The sequence below is a fragment of the Dermacentor variabilis genome, chromosome 4, assembly GCF_050947875.1.
Source record: "Dermacentor variabilis isolate Ectoservices chromosome 4, ASM5094787v1, whole genome shotgun sequence".
Lineage (NCBI taxonomy): Eukaryota > Metazoa > Arthropoda > Arachnida > Ixodida > Ixodidae > Dermacentor > Dermacentor variabilis.
In genome coordinates this window covers 10,343,771-10,361,291 of record NC_134571.1, presented here as the reverse complement: position 1 = coordinate 10,361,291, position 17,521 = coordinate 10,343,771, and the positions used below count along the sequence as shown (strand labels likewise).

The following is a 17,521-nucleotide window of genomic DNA, read 5'->3' as shown; positions in this document are numbered from 1 at the left end:
GCATTCGTCGATGCATGTTTCACGAGCGAGGCCAATATCTTGCAGTGCGCGGAAGGGCTTGCGGACGCCCTCTTGCCGCAGTTCTCCTGCATTCACCCCACTGTGCAGGCTGTACCCAGTACAGCGATGACCATATCGATTGCCCTGCGCGCTGCCAGATATAGGGCGCTGCACGCCAGCGGCCGCGACCACGCGCGCCGCGGTCTTCTTGCCGGTGACCTCAATGCAGAGAAATGAATGCATTTGCCTTCATGACGCTCGCCGACACACATTCTGCAGCTCCTGCTGCTGCTAATTTTATTGTTATTGTCGCGTTAGTTTATTTTTTTATTTATTCATTCATTTACAATGCCTCAAAGGCCCCCGAGGGGTTTTACATGAGGTTTAGGCGCGTCCAGTTGTAGATGAGTTCTTCAACAATGCATTTGTAACGATGACGATTCCCATGAACTACAGCACCAGTGGGAAAGCCATTCCAGTCCTTTGACGTTCAAACGAAGAATGAAGACAGATGGGCAATCGCACAGATTGGATGAAGATACACGACCTTGTTGTGAGTGGTGCTGTTGGAGCGGCGGAAGGCTGGCACAATGTTGGGAGTCCGAGGAGATCCGTGAAAAAAGAAATTTATGGCATAGAGAGTGACGGGCTGCTTTACGGAGAAGTCCCAGATTAGGAAGGTTGGCTCTCTGCAAAAAGTGCAACCCTGGATACAACGCGCAAACTTCCCCTCATGTGTTGTGCGCAAACGTAAAGCTTTCGTTTCTGTGGCTACGGCTTTTCTCACGAATATTGCAATGCAATCTCCCTGTAGTACTGAAAGCTTCCCATTCCAAAAAAAAAAAAATAAAGCTCGCAATCATGCAAACAAAAGTCATGTGTGTTAGGCCTGCTGAAGAACACCTATAGATTGTAGGAACCTTAGAACAACGCTGAAATCTTTCGGTGTCCACGCTATTGCTGCAGTAGTTTCTTCGACCTATCATGTGATTTGTTCCCAGATTGCCAGAATGCAGACTTGATTCAAGCAGTAGTCCTGTGGTACGCATATTGGTCCTGCTAAACAATATAAAAACCGTTATTTCATGACTTAACACCGTGGAAACACACTTCCTCGCCGATCGTGATTTCAGTGGTTCTGTTCAACAACAATATGTGTAATCCTGAGGCAGCCCTGACATAATTTCTTTTTGAACACATTAAAACTGCTACAATGCTCACTGTCACATCTTAAGTGATGCTCTACAAGACTCGCGTCATCTGCGATAGGTGTGCGAATTTCATCGGCGTGTTTATTACCATCTCGGGAACGCTTAGTTACCGGACTTCAGATACTGCCGCTGAACTAGCTGCACTAGCGGCACTAAATATTTATTTGCATGCTCGGCCAAACGGGTAAGTCGTGAGTGATCACCACCGACTCACGAGCGGCTCTTTTGTTCGCGAAGTCACTATGCATGCAAAAGTAGTTGAAAAGTAGAAGTGGCTTCAGTCCTCTTGCGTGCTAAAGATGTGAACCGCACCAAAAAGTTGTATTGCATCTGTTTCCCCTCCCACTGTGTCATACAAGGCAAGGTTCATGCTAATCTCTATGCTGGAGCCACCCACAGTAGTTCAACAGAATCGATACAAGTACCGCTTCCGAGAAAAGAAGCGCCGATGCTGCTATTCAGTGTCACGTGGAGTTCGCAGCGGTACGTCTTTCTGGTAGAACGCAATGATTCAGTATGGACCGCTCTAAAACACTGATGCGTCTTGAGAATGTCAGGTGCCGCGAAGCTTCAGTAGGCCTGAACAAACATTGCACCGCTAAAGGCCTGCACGAACTACACTTTAATTGATGTGTTCTCTGCGTGCACAAGAACGTGAAGGTGTGGGACATTCAGATGCCGTGAAGATGCATGCGCTCAACGGCGCTTCTAATGTTATGGAGAGCTGTATGCCTTATGCAGTGTTTATGAACGTGGGCAGTTTTAGTGTGCGCCTGGGTTCCAGTGGATATATGCGCTCTTCGTGTGATCACATCGTGTATACGGTATCTCTGGAAAAATACAACGTGCATAACCACCAATTATCGCCAGCTTCTCCTTGAAGTCAGCATCTCCACCTTCTAGGAGAATTGTTGAATACATATCTACGCCATGGTAGAACACAGCTGACGTCTCCATTTTATTTATGCGGGCGGACCTAGGTTGCTCACAGGGTATAGACTCTGCCTTTAGGACGCGTCAGGCTAAAATTGTGGAACCAACCAATACTGCACCCTAAAAATTATGGAGCGCTGGTAAATTTTTCATTTAATTTCATTTATTTGTTGTTTGACACATACAGCTGTCTCAGGTGCTGCAGCAAAAGGCAGTATTCTTGCCTGGCAAAGGCTGCAGCGCCCAAAGCATGTTGACACTCTGCAGCAAACAGCAGCACAACAAGTGTTACAATTTTCAAAGTATGATAACATATCAAAACAATAAAGAATTCGAATCTTAATCAGAACATGTTAAAAAAGGAAAACAAAACAATAACATTATATTAAGAAGTTATACACTAAAGCAGCGAAGAAAATACACGTATGTTTGAAAGATTTCTTGAACCTCAATCTTGATTTCGAGGTTTGCAATTGTTCCAATTGTTTCAGTATTTGAGGCGGTGTAGGTTATGGTAATTGTCGATAATGTACTTGCATATGGCGACAAACAAAAAGGGCCAGAAATGGCATTGTTACTGCTTCTTTCTTTTTGACCTTAAAGAGCAGATGGGTAAAATTTAACCAGTGACTCTGCAGTGACATATATAGGTTCGCCATTTTCTCTATCCGTAGTTAATGCACAAGCATTCGCGCATCGAAAGTATACCTAGTGCGGTTCTTACACCTGCGAGCTAAGCATTAGGAGCTATACTTTCACGGTGATGTCGCAGCCATCTTTCGAGAGATGGACAACACAATGCACGTGGGAGCAGGCAATTTAGCAATTATGGCGAAGGCTGTGCCCTCACCAGCAATGCCAAAAAAAGAAGGGCCTCCCGAATGATGCACGTTAATAGCTGTCTTGCGCAGTGTTTTACACGACAAAACAAAGGGTAAGGTCGTACCTGCGTTCATGCGTCGCTCCTATTTGCTTTTCCGTGTAACATGGAGCTCACCACAAGTATAGACTCTGCCGTCATCTGCCAAGATGCTTCCACCACGCAGAACGGGTGTTGGAAACACAAGGGAACACGCACGACGTACATATTAATGCGACAAGTGCGGCGTCACATCGAATTTTCGGCAGATCGCATCTATGTAAATACCTTCAATCCGCGAAGGAGTCGAATCGCACCCATTAATGCGACAGGAGAGCGCAGTTCGTGACGGGGTAAGTCGTCTCACCCTGGGCGTGTTAACTCTGGTGTGAGCGCATTGTCCGTCTTGTCTCCCTTTCCGTACTGTATAATAGCGCGCTGTAGTTGCAAGTACGCTTTGCCTTGCAACTGAACCAAAGTTAAGTGTGAGCTTAATAAAATCCCGACATTGAACACGAAAGCAAGCTAGTCAATGTCGGGGTAGGTGAAGTCGCCGAAGAAATGCATATCGGCTTTTGGAAACTTGTTTCTGATTTCTAAAATCATGCAGGTTAGTGACAAAGGTATCTTGGCTGTCAGGCGGTCGGTAGCCGACGCCAAATAATGACTTTGACGTTTTGTACGCAACGCACACCCATAGTATTTTTGTCGGAGTAGCGGTGTGTATGATAAAGAATTTATTGTGTTTCTTTAGCATAATAAGAAACCCCCTCCCGACCGATCGTTCCTGTCTTTTCTGAAGATACTAAAGTTGCCGTGATCAACCAGGATCTCTGCATCAGTAATTTCGAAACGTAACTCAATTTCGCTTAGTAACAAAATACCGCAGTCGATGTTTTCAAGATATGAGCAGGGTTCTGTTCTCTTGGGAAATACTCTACGTATGCTTGTGAAGGATACGGGTAGGACCGAGTGTAAGTTGCTGTTCTGGATCAAGTATGAATTATAAGTGTGCACACCACTCGGCTTTTTACGCACCAGCTATTGTGGGCACTGCGTGATGGTTTCTGTTGTCGCATCGCACATAAAGATACAATTATTTATCCGCAGTTTATCGATATTTAGCTTGAACAGCAGATTTCTTACTTTCGCATAAGTTAATAATTTCTTTCCGTGCAAGACTTGTTTGAATCAAAAAACCCTCCCGTACTGCGAACTGTGTGCCTTTTAGTTTGGGAATCTTGTATAGAATCTGCTTGTCTTTAAAAAAAAAAGGTAAATTTGACAATGACCGGTCAACATTTCTCGGTAGCGTATTTTCCTAAGCGGTGCGCTCGTTCTATCTTGGCAGGATCAATTGCTATGCCGAAATATTCCGAACCCATTTCAAGTAATTTGTTTTCGGCGCTTGACTGCATGTATCTCGTGGATCGTCTGGTATGCCAAAAAAGAGCAAATTATCTCTCAGCATGTGATTTTCTGCGTCTTCACAGAGAGATTCTATTGCTCTTAGTTTCTCACAGATACCTCCTGCAATTGACCCACTGGAGTAATCTGATCCGGGTAATCTGAGTTGAATCACATTTAACTCCACGGTACGGCCGGTTCTGGTAGGTAGCTGTTTTAATTCTACGTCCACAGATGCCTGCCAATGCTTAAGAGTACACAGCTCACCACGAATATCGTTTTGGCCAGCCTCTATTCTCAGGACTGTAGAAAATACAGCTGGAAGCACCTCGTCCTCATCGGGACCAGGATTTTCCTCCACGTCACCGGAGATTAACACGAGCATCTCGGCAACTGTATGTGCTGTCAGTTCACAACATAGATTGAGGACCTTAGACAACTCTTTGGGGTGCGATACAAGGAATAAGAAACGATCACTGCTCCTAAAACAGCGAGAGTAATTCAAATAACTGACCTGGAAGAGCAAGAACCGTGAGTGCTCCATTCCTGAACATGCACCGTGCCCCAAAGGAACGCCGTCGTGGTGCGCTTTAAGTACGGCGTCGGACGGTGCGCTGGAAGCGAGGGCAAACGGGCGGGGTTGCCAGTCGAAGCTGCCTGTCGTATCCAGAAGTGTAAAGAGCGTCCACGAGACAGATTTCGTCCAATTTTCGAGTGGTAGCTTTGTCGTAACTGAGTAGCCCGGCGAAAGACCGCCGATAGCCTATCCAGTAAAGTTGCCAAACTGCCGGCAGCCTGGAAGAGCAAGAACCGTGAGTGCTTCATTCCTGAACATGTGTCGTGCCCGCGTTCGTCTTATGCTCGAGAAATTGAACAATTTTCAAATTTTATTGTCATAGCAATTATATGGGCACTCCAGCCGCATTTCGGTCGTCGCCGTGGCCGTGATGTTCCGTATAGAGTTCAAGGACGATAACATCGTCCCCATGCGCCGAGTGCTGCATCTGCGAATAAAAGCTTGCGAGGATGAGCCGACGATGGCGGCTCAATCTGGCGCACACAAGGGAGGAAAGCGGGGAGGAAGCATGCCCTCTTCCGTCTAACGCAGGAACCCGGGAGGAGGGTTCTACTCCTGCTGCGGCTGCGTATGGTGCGGCCGCACATGGTCGCGCGGGCCCTACCTTGAAAGCGCTTTGCGATCGGAACATAGTCTAGGCGTCTAGGCGTACCGAGAGAGAAAGAGTAAAACATCTTTATTAATAATACTTGAATGGCGAGAGCAGTGTGGGAGGAACCCTCAGTCCAGGGTCCCTAAGATGATTCCGGCGATGTTTCGAGCCCGTTGTATCACAGCTCGGAGGACCTCGGGAGGTCCGTCGCGGAGGGCATCGTCCCACAGCTCTTTGTTGCGTAGGGGGTAAAGGAGAGTTGGCAAGGGAGGAAGGAGGTTTGCAGTGCACTCAATCGTGACGTGGAAGATTGTGGGCGAGCTGCCACAGCCAGGGCAACGATCTGCATAACAGTGTGGGTAGAATTTATTGAGAGAGACAAGATTTGGAAAAGTTGCGGTTTGTAACTGGCGTAGTGCCACTGCTTCCTCCCGCGAGAAGGACTGCGGTGGTGCGGCCTCGGTGCGACCAATGCGTGTATAATGACGGAGCATGTCTTTGTAACGGAGCAAGGGATCCCCCCACTCTGAACTAGTCGCCTCACCACGCCGAGTCGCCCGGAGGGAAATTTCTCGGGCAACCGCATGTGTGCGTTCGTTACCCGGCAGCGAGGTATGACTAGGGGTCCAAAGTGGATGCGGGGAGGTGGGGTTGGTGTATTTTGCGGGATCTGTTTGAGAATTTGATGCGCCGCTCTCGGGATGGCATGTCCTGATAGGAACTCTCGGGATGGCATGTCCTGATAGGAACGCCCGGCATGCCTGTTGCGAGTTCGTCATTATATACACTTCCTCAGGAACACGGATGGCGTATCGAATTGCAAGAGCAACACCGAGAATTTCTCCATAAACGGCATTTGTTCCGCGCATTGCAGCAGAGTCTCTCAGGGATTCGGTGCCATCCAAAACTACGCCCTCTTGAGTGCGTGATGTGTCCGTGTATAAAGTATGTGTTTCCGGGATGTTTGCAAGCATGCGGCCAATGTATCGTGAACGGGCTTTGCGCCGCTTTTTGTCATGCTCGGGGTGCATATTACGTGGCGATGGATGAATACATTGTGCTTGGCGTATCGCTGACGACAAGATCGTTGGACGGGTTTCAGACTCAAGGGGTGGGACAGAGTATTCTAGCCATGTGAGCAGATGGCGGCCAGTAGGAGTGAGTAGGAGGCGCTGGCGATGGCTGACCCAATGTGCCTCTAGCAGCTCGCCTAGTGTGTTATGTGTCCCTAAGTTAAGGAGACGGTGTGTGGAAGTATAGTTCGGGAGGCCATGGGCCAGCTTCGTCGCTTTGCGAATCATTGCGTCTATGCGAAGTTGTTGCGCTTGGGTCAACCGCTTAAATGGGAGATTGCATGTAAGGCGGCTGATCACGCATGCCTCCACCAAGCGCAGCAGTACCTCTTCTCGAAGGCCCGAGCGCCTGTTGGAGACCCTCCGGATCATGGCCAGAATTTGCTCAATCTGGTCTGGATAGAAGGGACACAGTGTAGTTTGACCTGCCATCCGCTTGGACGTGTAGGCCGAGGACACGAGCACGATTAACCTGTGGTATCGGTGCGCCATCCACGTGCACAGTGATAGGGGGAGTAGAGGAACGGCTCCGGGGGCGGATGATTATGAGCTCCGACTTTTCCGGAGCACATCTTAAGCCGCATTTTATCGCGTACTCGGAAACTGTATCGACTGCTTGCTGCAGTCGGTCCTGGATGGCTCCGTCGGAACCCCGTGTCGACCAGATAGTAATGTCGTCCGCTTAAATAGCGTGGGCGACATCAGGGATCTGGTCGAGTAGCCGGGGGAGCCCTGCGAGCGCGATATTGAATAGAGTAGGGGAAAGAACTGAGCCCAGGGTGTGCCACGTCCTACAAGGCGAATCGTGCCGGATCGATGCGGTCCCATTCCTACGGTGGCTGTGCGATCTCGAAGAAATGCGCGGATATAGTTGTACATACGAATTCCACAGTGTGAATGTGCAACATTGCGAAGGATGAGGTCATGTTCAACATTATCGAATGGCCCTTTTATGCCTAAGGCGATGAGTGCTCTCGTTTGGGCGGACGACGGAGGTCCTATGACTTCCTCCCGCAATTGTAAAAGCACATCTTTGGCAGACAGATGAGCCGGATATGCGAATTGAGAGTTAGAAAAGAATGATTTTTCTTCGAGGAAGGGCTGCAGACGCCGCAAGAGTACATGCTCCATGAGCTTACCAATGCAGGATGTTAGGGAGATGGGTCGTAAGTTTTCAACCTTAACAGGCTTGCCCGGTTTGGGGATCAGTGTGATGTCGGCGTGTCGCCATGCTTGGGGAAGCATGCCCTTGCGCCAGCAATCATTGAAGATATGGGTGAGGTGGTCAATATCCGCGTCACTGAGGTTACGAAGGGTGGCGAATCGGATGTGGTCGGCTCCCGGTGCCGCGTTGCGGCGTAGGTCTTGTAGGACCACCCGCACCTCGTCAGATGTGATGTCTGCATCGAGCAATTCGTTCGCCTCGCCTACATAAGGATAGACAGGGTACTGCGGCGGCGGGCCTGTGGGTATGAAATGCTTCTCTAGCTCTCTGAGGACTGTCGAGACATCGTCCCTGTACTCGTGCATTAGGATGTGCAACTGTTGAGATGTTTTTCTCTTTGTTGTGGTGGGATCTGTGAGTGAGCGAAGAATCGACCACGTTTTTGCTGTGCTCAATGTGCCTGAGAGGCGGTCGCGAAATGCTTGCCAGTTATTCCTCGTAAGGATCTCTGCATACTCCTGAGATTCCCGTGTAGTTTGATCTATACGTTTCCTAAGTTTGCGGTTGAGGCGTTGTCGTTTCCATCGTCGTGTCAACCGGCAAGTCGCCGGCCACCACACAAACCCGTCCAAACCTACCAAATTCTGTAAGTAGGTGCTGAAAACACTGCGTTCGCGAGTGGGGGGAACTGCATGCATTGAGTATAAACAGACTCTCATTGCGTTTACCTTGCGTAATTATTTCCAATATTTGGTGAGGAATGTCAATGTTAGTGGTATGCATGCGACATGTAACATGTTTCGAAACTAAGGCTCCCACAAGAAGAGAGACACCCGAGAGCGTGCTGTAGCCGGATAAAGAAGGGGTGCAATTGACTTCCTGTAAGAGGGTGACATCGGGAGGGTTCGTGGATGTGGCGATATATTGCTGTAGGAAGCCTCGTTTTCGGCGGAATCCCCTACAATTCCACTGCCACACCACTAGTTGCTCCGCGTTACTCGGTGCCATCATCATCGCGAGAGGAAGCAGGCGGTCGTGCATAGGGATGCGGGCGCCGGGTGCCCACATCTGAAGGTTGCGGCCGAGAGCCCTGGTCGGAAAGCGCGCTTTCGTTGTTACCGCTAAGCTCAGGAACTTGCATGCGTGCGAAAGTGCACTCTATACATGATTTTACTTGCTCCGTAATCCCTATTTGAAGCGCCTCCATTTGGCGGTCTATCCTGTCCAGAGCCGCCTGCATACTAGTGCTCATGTCTGCCACCAGCGCGTCCATTTGTTTTTGCAGGCGCTCACAGCGCACCTCCATGTCACGACGTAGGCGGGCTATTTCCATTAGAGGCTCGGGATTTGGTAACGAATTGGTATTAGGGGAAGGGGTAGGGAGAGATTTACGGGGCGGAGCGAGCCGTGGGGGACCCTCCGCCCGACCTACCTCCCGAGGCGCCTCCATTTTCTTCTCCGGGGTCCGCTGTTTTCTTCTCCGGGGTCCGCTGCACCCCTGAAGGGACCAGGGTCACTTTCGCTGGGGCGTTGGTCTGCAGGGCCTTCTTGTAGGGTTGTTGGGAACATGGGGAAGGAGGGCACTTCTCTGGGAGGCGCACCGATGCCTCGCGGGATCGGGACCGAGACTTGGAGCGGGTGCGGAACTTGCGACGGGATCTCGAACGGGTCTCCGACCGGACTTTTCTGGTCTCCTTGGTTGGGGCGCGCGACGTTAGGGTCTCCGCCGTATCTCTGGTAGTGGTCGGGTCGCTGGAGGGTTGGAGTTCACGCTGCTCTTTCTCGAGAGCTTTCCGCACCCAAGCTTTGTTCAGTGTCTGCCTAGCACGCCGCGGGCAGTTTGGATCCGCTGTAGGGTGGGTCCCGTCACAGGATCTGCAGTGTGGGGTGCACGGATGTGACGGGATGGGGTTGTCAGTCCCGCACGTCGCGCAAATGACTACGTGCAGCGTAGGAAAGTAATCAAGGCCGAGCTTGTGACATATCTTGCAAACCAGTTGGCGGGGTCGAGAGGGGTAGCAGTGGAGTTCTGCACCATAGAAACGCACGTAGCGAGGCACTTTAAGTTTTTAAAATGTTACCAACGCAACGTTGGTTTGACCCATCATTCGTGCTTGAAGTATTTGAGTTCCAGGAGCCACAAGCTCATCCACTAGCTTGGAAGACGGTGTACCGGGCAAAAGGCCAGGAACAATTCCCTTGCATAAGTTGTCTGGGGCCGCAAAATATGTCTTGATGGGATAGACCCGCTGACCAAGGTTCAGCTCCCTCACCTTGTACAATGCGTCGGCTACGTGTGACTGGGGTGTCCTGATGATTGCTAAGTTCTGCTGAGGTCGCAGTCGGAATATGATGTCCTGACGATCCTCGGTGGTCAAGCCGGCTGTACTCCATAGAGCACTGGCGAGTTCTGGGCGCGTCCACTTATCGAGACAAAGTCCTGCGTGAGGCCGCAGAATTATCTTTTCATCGTGCAAAGGAAGTTGAGGCAGGTTCTGATTCCGAATGCGCTTGCGTACTGTAGGCTGGGAGGCGTCCGGAATGCCCAAGATGTTCTCGGAGGTTTGCTTCTTAGCGCGCGTTTGACGGATGCGTCGCTTATGTATGACTGTCTTCCAACAGCCACCTGTGTCGTTTTCAGTTTTGTCGTCGCAAATGTTCGGGGCAGCATCTTCCTCCATCCTTTCCCCGGTCGGAGTGTCCACCTCTCGCTGTTGGGAGGGAAAATTGGCGACGATGGAATCGGCGGCCACTCCCGCGGTATCCACCTCGGGCGTCTTTGTTGTTGTTGAGGAACGCGCGGCGGCGTTCTCCGTCGCCGATTGCGTCTTCTGCTCGTAGGAAAATGACGTTGTGGTAGATAAATGCTCCATCGAAACAGAGCGGTGAATTGGCCGAAGGCCCTTTGCACGCCCGTTTAGAACATGGGCCTCGGAAGAGCTGGTCGCTTGGCGCTCTTGGTTCATGGTGTAGAAAGCACGCCAAGGCAGCTATGGCCCCGGCAGGGGCAGCCGCGTTGGAACTGCTTCAGAGCTGTAGTGGCGCGGGGAGCGGCAACAAAGTCCCGGGAAGAAAAGGCGGTCGGTGGGAAACGGCGAGAAAGCCGCTTCCCATCGCGTAGCGATGGCCGATAGCTTCGTGTGTGCTGTGTTCTCGCCGCTTAGCTTGTGTTGAATCAAGAGGCAGCACGAAGATCCATTCGCTCGCTCATGCTGCCACGCTTCCTCACTCGAGCGTTTTGACAGAGACTTTCCGCATGGCGTGGCACCATGTTTTATAATTTAGTTGGTAAGGGAACGTTTACAAATTTATACGGCCGATAAAGCTACTATACTATCCTTACGTCGGATAGCTGTCTACTAGTTTGCTGACGCAATCAATGCTTTGGCGAAACTGCGACATTTTATGTATGTCTCAGAAGTATTGAGCTCTATAGCCAAAAAGACAGAGGTCACTCCTAATGCGGACACCAACGAGACCTATAAAGCTAAGCTATATATAGCCATATAGCTATAAAACCAACCCATATAGCTAAGAAGACGCTACAAGATGGTTTCGGGGAAGAGTTAATAAATGCCGAAAAGCTTCAGAAAGAGAGGTGACTGATAGATAGGAAGCGAAGGAAGCTGTCAAAAGAATGAGAGTACAGAAGGCATGTGACAGGTTCAGCACTGACTTTTCAGACTAGCTCGTCGTCTCATTGCTCACAGATGGTTTGGTGCTGGCCTCACATGCTCAGCCACACGTGGCGTACGATGAATTGCCATGCCACAAACAAAAAGGTCTAGTATGAAACGCCCTCGTATGGGAAGTGGGCCCAGCAGTAAAATGGTTCTTTAGTTTGCTCGCAAGTGTGCCAGGCGGCAATGTCTTCTTGTTAACAGAAGAACAAAGAGAAAGTAAGATATGACAGGTTAGGCGAGGAAAGGAAACGCAGATGGTTGGGCGATCGGATGGGCATTTGTCTTGCGGCGGTTGGTAAAATGACAACGAAGTAGGAGAGAGAAAGTGTATTTTTTCTCCCGCTTTTCTAGTTAATAGAACGCATACATGGAGTTGCGCTCACGTTCAAACGTATTATAACGTACACTGTGATGCTGTAATTCTTTATGACAGCAGCTTCGAGAGAATGACCTATCGACACGTAATTTTTATCAGAACTGTGATATGACCTTTGTACGTCTGTCCAATATTTATAAAGGATTTCCACCAAAGGCGCCTTTTTCTTTCTTTCTGGTTTCTTTTTTAATGTTGCGTGTGGCCATTTCGTATGTACTGCAGCTCCCCATTGGATTTTTAGCAAGTGTTCGAACGCATCGGTGGGAATTACGGAGCAGCACTCAATGGGCCCTCGTTGGAAACATCCTAGCGAAAGAAATATCTTCGGTAGTCTAATAGCACTTCACGTTCAGCGACCTTCTATACCCTGTGCTCAATTTGTTCTATAATTTGAGGCATAGATAACTAAGCAACCTTATGGTATCATCGGCCAGTGGCATAAATCCACTGTGTGCGAGCCGCCGGTTCTGTAAGGATACGCCATTTAGGGAGGACACAAACACTTCTGACATTAGTTTGTCAGCTTTTTTCGAGCCCTCCCGGCCACAGATATTGACGAACAACTTACATAAGCTGTTGTTCGCAGTTCTACCATAGAACATTCCTTTAAACGAAACATTTGACCAACGTCGCGTGGCCACATCTAGGGCAGATTCGGAGTCGCTCACACCAAAAAATCTAGAGCACCTGCTAGCGCTTCCCTTTTAATGTTTCCCTTTGAAAGCTGGGTGACTTTACCTTGGGCGTTGCGTTTCAAGCAGTCGAACATGGAACCGAACTTCTGAATGCTCCAGATAGGTCAAAAACTACCCGTTCATGATGACTCCGATACCACCACCGTGTTTAAAAGCCTTTCCTGTTTACGTTTCTCATTGTTCTTCTTAGAAGAAGGCTATTTCCATAAGCTTTGTTTCCCAATTACTATTTATTCATTGTTGAGTCATTCACGCACAGAAACTATGATATTGCAAGAACATGTGTCACGAAGTGGTGTCCACACGCATGCACGTTTTGCTTCTGGCATCTTTGCACTAACGGCCACAGACCACAAGAAAACGAAGCCTCAGACCTGAGGTGACAGAACCTAAATGAGAATGCCTTATAGCTGTGTACTTTTGTCTACTTATGAAAAGAGCACTTCGTTGTTAATTATGGCTCCAAAGTGCAGCAGCCCAAATAACAACTTAGGATATCCAAGATAACAATTCTGCATCTGATCGAGTGTCCATGCATGCCAACGAAGTCCAAATTCTGAGCGTCAATGAGAGGAAGACTGATAAACACGTATACAATGCTAAAAACTCGCCAAAGGTTCTTGTTGAGGAAGCAGGGGCCAGCATCAACAAGCACCACCTGGTCCGAGCGTGCAGTCATCAACGCTAAATTCAATAAATTTTTGAAGCTGAAGACAAATTTGTTGAACATATTTGGGACACAGTAGCAACAGAACCACTGCATATATAAAATTGGAACGAATATATCTTACCTTCTCTGAAATATTATGGCTATCTATGAAGAGGTCATTATATCCCAAAATACCACGCGAAAATGGTAAATTGGTATCAGCTTCGGCACGGAAGAGGAGGGGACACGTGTGCGTTATAGACATACCACTATTAATTTATGCTGGCGTCAATAGGGCACGCATACAGAATGAAGAGGAAACGGCTCAACACACACGTAGACACATAACGGGTGCACCCACCTTTCACTGAGATTTTCTGCTTCTCTCAAGGCAAACACGTAAGTTAAACAATGGCCTTTCATTGAGAGAAAGGCTTTATGATAAGATCGACAATTGGTATGGCTGCGAAACTGGACGGTCCAAAGGGAAGAGTTATTTACGAAAAAGAAATTGAACATAGACGATATGAAAACATGCTCTTTTTTTCTCCATGTAGCTCTCAAGGCAAGATGCTCTTCGGCGTCGCAGACGCTGTGTGGCCGCAGTGAGGCCCCAAGAAGCATATATCACCCGTTTAGTTACGAAAAATGGTACAATGTCCATGCGTCTGTCTAAAGTCAAAGTCGTACAGATTTCGAAGTTCTGTGCTGTCCATTGAAAGAAAGTAACAAGGGCAAGACAATCATTTTTGTGTTTTCTAGTGAGTAATTTTCATTACGAAGTAACGACATTTAGATGTCGCGTACAATCCGTCAGGCCGCGTTTAATTTTCTTTTTACTGAAATTATCAACTAAAACCACATGCAGAAGTATATATATATATATATATATATATATATATATATATATGCACGACATGATCAAGCATGTGATTTGAAATTTCAGATTATGAGCGCTTTCTTTCTTGTACAACAACCCTCGCATTCAGCATCCGGCTGAAAGAGTAATAGAGTAGCAAACAAGCCATTAGCGCAAAAGAGCAGCAGCGTTGCCTGTTTATTAAATGAAAGTATGAGTGCGTGATAGTGCGATACAAATAAGCATCTATTGCCTTTTAAAGGTGGACTCCTAGGAGACCGCGTTAGCGAAGTTAAGTTAAAATGAAATTATCGCTTGGTTTCGCAAATAAGGTTATCGGCAAACGAAAGAAAAATAGTTTTCACGCGAGATAAATCTGATGGTCATGTGGTTCACCAATGTGAACAAGCCAGCCCCGAAAGTCCAACATGATATGGCTCAAACACATCGAACGGGCTGTGAAACCGACGGTGGCACACACGGCATCGCCTCACGTTAAAGGATACGTTTTGTTCAGATAGACTAAACAAAGGAAACATAATGAAAGTGAGAGTATAGGCTGTAGAAGCACGCAAATGCAGGCGAAGCCTGAACAGTGCAGAGGAATACTTTGCTAAATATATAAGAATAAGGTTATGCGTCAATCCGCTTGCAATACGGTGAGCGCGCGTGTGCGTGCGTGTGTGTCTACATGGTTAACGGTGCCTTTTAATACACGAGTGCGATTGAAGTGCCCGTGATCAGCTAGTCATTCCTATCCTGACTGCTACACTGTGTTCACGCGATCATTTTCTTTGGAGAATTATATGAATGCAGTTTTTATGTCCGAGTGACATCGCAGCATAAATGTACTCGACACCTCTGTGAATATCCTAAATCTAAGCAAGTACCACTGTATTCGTGCGGCTTATTTCCACATTTAGCAGTACCATCGAGAGAGGAAGAATTGTAGAAAATTGAACACCGTATGTTACTTGTTTGAGAAATACTAAACCAAACATCAGGCACTAAAGAAATGCCCGAAATGCAGCTTTTTCTCTCACCTGAGGTCCTCAAGCAACTCGACGTCTTGCTGATGTTTCGTTTGCAGTTTTGTAATTTGCTCATTGTGGATGTTCTTGAGCTGTGTGTGGGCCTTCACCTGAAGATGCAAAGACAATGTTCTGCATTAGAATTACTTGGAATGTCCCTGCTGCAGCAAGTAGCGATGTTATCGTTACTCTGGTGGCAAACTTAGCGCCATTTTCTGACGGGGCTTATTCGGTACTCCTCTCAAGATTTCTTTCATTCAGAGAGTAGACATTTGCAAAAAAAAAAAAAAAAACACACACACACACATCCGATGATTTCGTTCGGTCTTAGTTCGACTAGGCGACCTACAAGGAGATTAGCAAACAGCGTGCAGAGATGGTGTAACCGGTGCGCGCAACCATCCGAGAGTGCGAACAATCTCGGGAAATCTCAGCGTGGCGATATCGCTACTCGCTAATATTTCAAGTCATCGTATAGCGCAGAGTTCAGTTAAAGCCTGGAAGGAAAGCCGAACCGCGCCTTTGGGCGATCGAAACTGCACCTCCCCTTCCCCGTTTTGCGATCGCGAAAAAAGGGGTGCCCCAGCTTTGAGTGCAGACGAAACGGGTGAAACAGCGTTTGGAATACAGCGTTCAAGGCTCCCTAACGCGCAGAGACGCGCACTGTGAGCGGGAATGGGAACAGCCACTGGGAAACATTGGGCAGAGGCAAGCGGGACGAGCCACGACGGGAGCTCGGTAGAGGCTCTCCACCTTTCGCGGCGGAGGTTGCATCTCAGAAGTTCAGTGCGGGCGGCGGCCACACGGCGTGCGAAGCCCACTTCAACTACGGCAGCTGCCGCGAAGGTGCGGCCGCTTCGGATGACCGTCAGCCGGCTCCGTCCACCGCGCCGCAGGGCATCAGCTGCCGGTGCGCGCCCGGAGGTTGGCGGAATACCGGCTTCTGCGGGGCTAGAACGCTACCGCGGCGGCGTTACCAACGGCGGGCGCCATTTGCGCACGGTTCTGCGTTCCCTGATTGAAGCGAGAGGAGGGAGTTTCGGTGTCGCGGGGTGCAGGGAACAGAGAGCGAGGAAACAAGCGCTTCCCGAGCACTTCCCCATTGGGGCTGCGACGGGCGCGTCGCCGAGGCTTCGCGGCTCAAGTTACAGAGGGCGCTCTATGCTTGTGCGCATGGCGCTCTCTAGCGAATGAACAGGCCACTAGGATCAAGAGCGGATAAAATGGCGCGAAACCAAAACGCATTGCGTCTAATATTTACGAGGATTGTGCGAACATTCAACATTTCAACTACAAGCCGAGAAGTCATTGCTCTTCGATTTGTAATCGATTCGAGTATTCCCTATTAGAAAATTCCGAATATTCGTTCCTTTCGAATATGCAAGAGATAACAGCCTATACGTGAAGTTGTTCTGTCGATTTATTACTGAAATAGGCAAAGCGATGTATTACTGGACTGTTTTCACCATCTTGCCGTCCCTTTAGAGCAATGTGCGGTACGATGGTATAACACTTTTTCCTTAACCAGCTGAACACTCAATACGCATATCTGGTGAAATGTTGTTCCCTTTCTTTCATGGCTTTCATTGTCATGGTGCACTAGACAACTCAAATGTCGATGTTCTTTTATCTAAAAGCTCCTAAATTGACCCGACATCAATTTGCGCATTGCGTTACACAAATTTAAATATGCATGTAAATAAGGCGGGTAAATTATGGACATAAGCCTTGCTTTTTTATATCAAATAATATATGCGATGTTCGATTCGATATTTGGAGGTTGTTACTCTCGAATTTTCGTAGTTGCTTCGATTAGAACATTTCGTTATTCCAAGACCCCAACTATTTACGTAGGTCTTGCATTGCCCATTCAAAGTGGTAAATTGATAGAAGCGTACTTGCCAGTTCACGTCTGTATAATAAAGTCGATAGTTGAACAAATTAGTATGCGTTCGTACTGAATACTGCGGGGAGCAGCACACGAAGAGCGAATACAAAGAAGTAGGAGATGGTACACCGCTGCAATCTGTATGCTGTAAAAATGCACGTCTGTGTGAGTGGGCACAACAGATTTAATTTAAGCGCGCTCTAAGCGTAAGTTGATCATGCAATTCCTCAGCAGAATTTTAAAATGAAGCTTTCTCTGACTCCTCCGACCTTCCCGCCGCTGCTGGCTGCTGTCATGCCAAATAGGAAGCTTGGACCAGGCCTGGGTGTGTGTGCGAATGGTGCTTATTGGCCTGGAAAATACGTGCGACTAGATACTGGGGGTGCGCCTATTCTTGGCCCATCCCCCATGATTCATGTGCCACCGTGACACAAAGGCGTATGAAGTCCAGTGCATTTAGACGCGCCCGACTTCTCTGCGCATGTATCTCACATCTAGATTGTTCGCTCGACAAGAATCATAC

The 17,521-nt window shown here is 48.4% G+C and overlaps 1 protein-coding gene across 3 annotated transcripts in view; it reads right to left on the bottom strand.

Moving 5' to 3' along the window:
* Positions 1 to 16,172, bottom strand: part of nwk (FCH and double SH3 domains nervous wreck) — a 202,631-nt gene extending 186,459 nt beyond the window's left edge. For all 3 annotated transcript variants that reach the window (XM_075688106.1, XM_075688108.1, XM_075688107.1), the window contains exons 1-2: positions 15,864 to 16,172; positions 15,123 to 15,220 (exon numbers count right to left, since the gene is read on the bottom strand). In XM_075688106.1, coding sequence (XP_075544221.1) covers positions 15,123 to 15,220; positions 15,864 to 15,884 — 119 coding nt within the window. In that variant the 5' untranslated portion in view covers positions 15,885 to 16,172. The remainder of the gene's footprint in view (positions 1 to 15,122; positions 15,221 to 15,863) is intronic.
* Between the last annotated feature and the right edge of the window lie 1,349 nt (positions 16,173 to 17,521).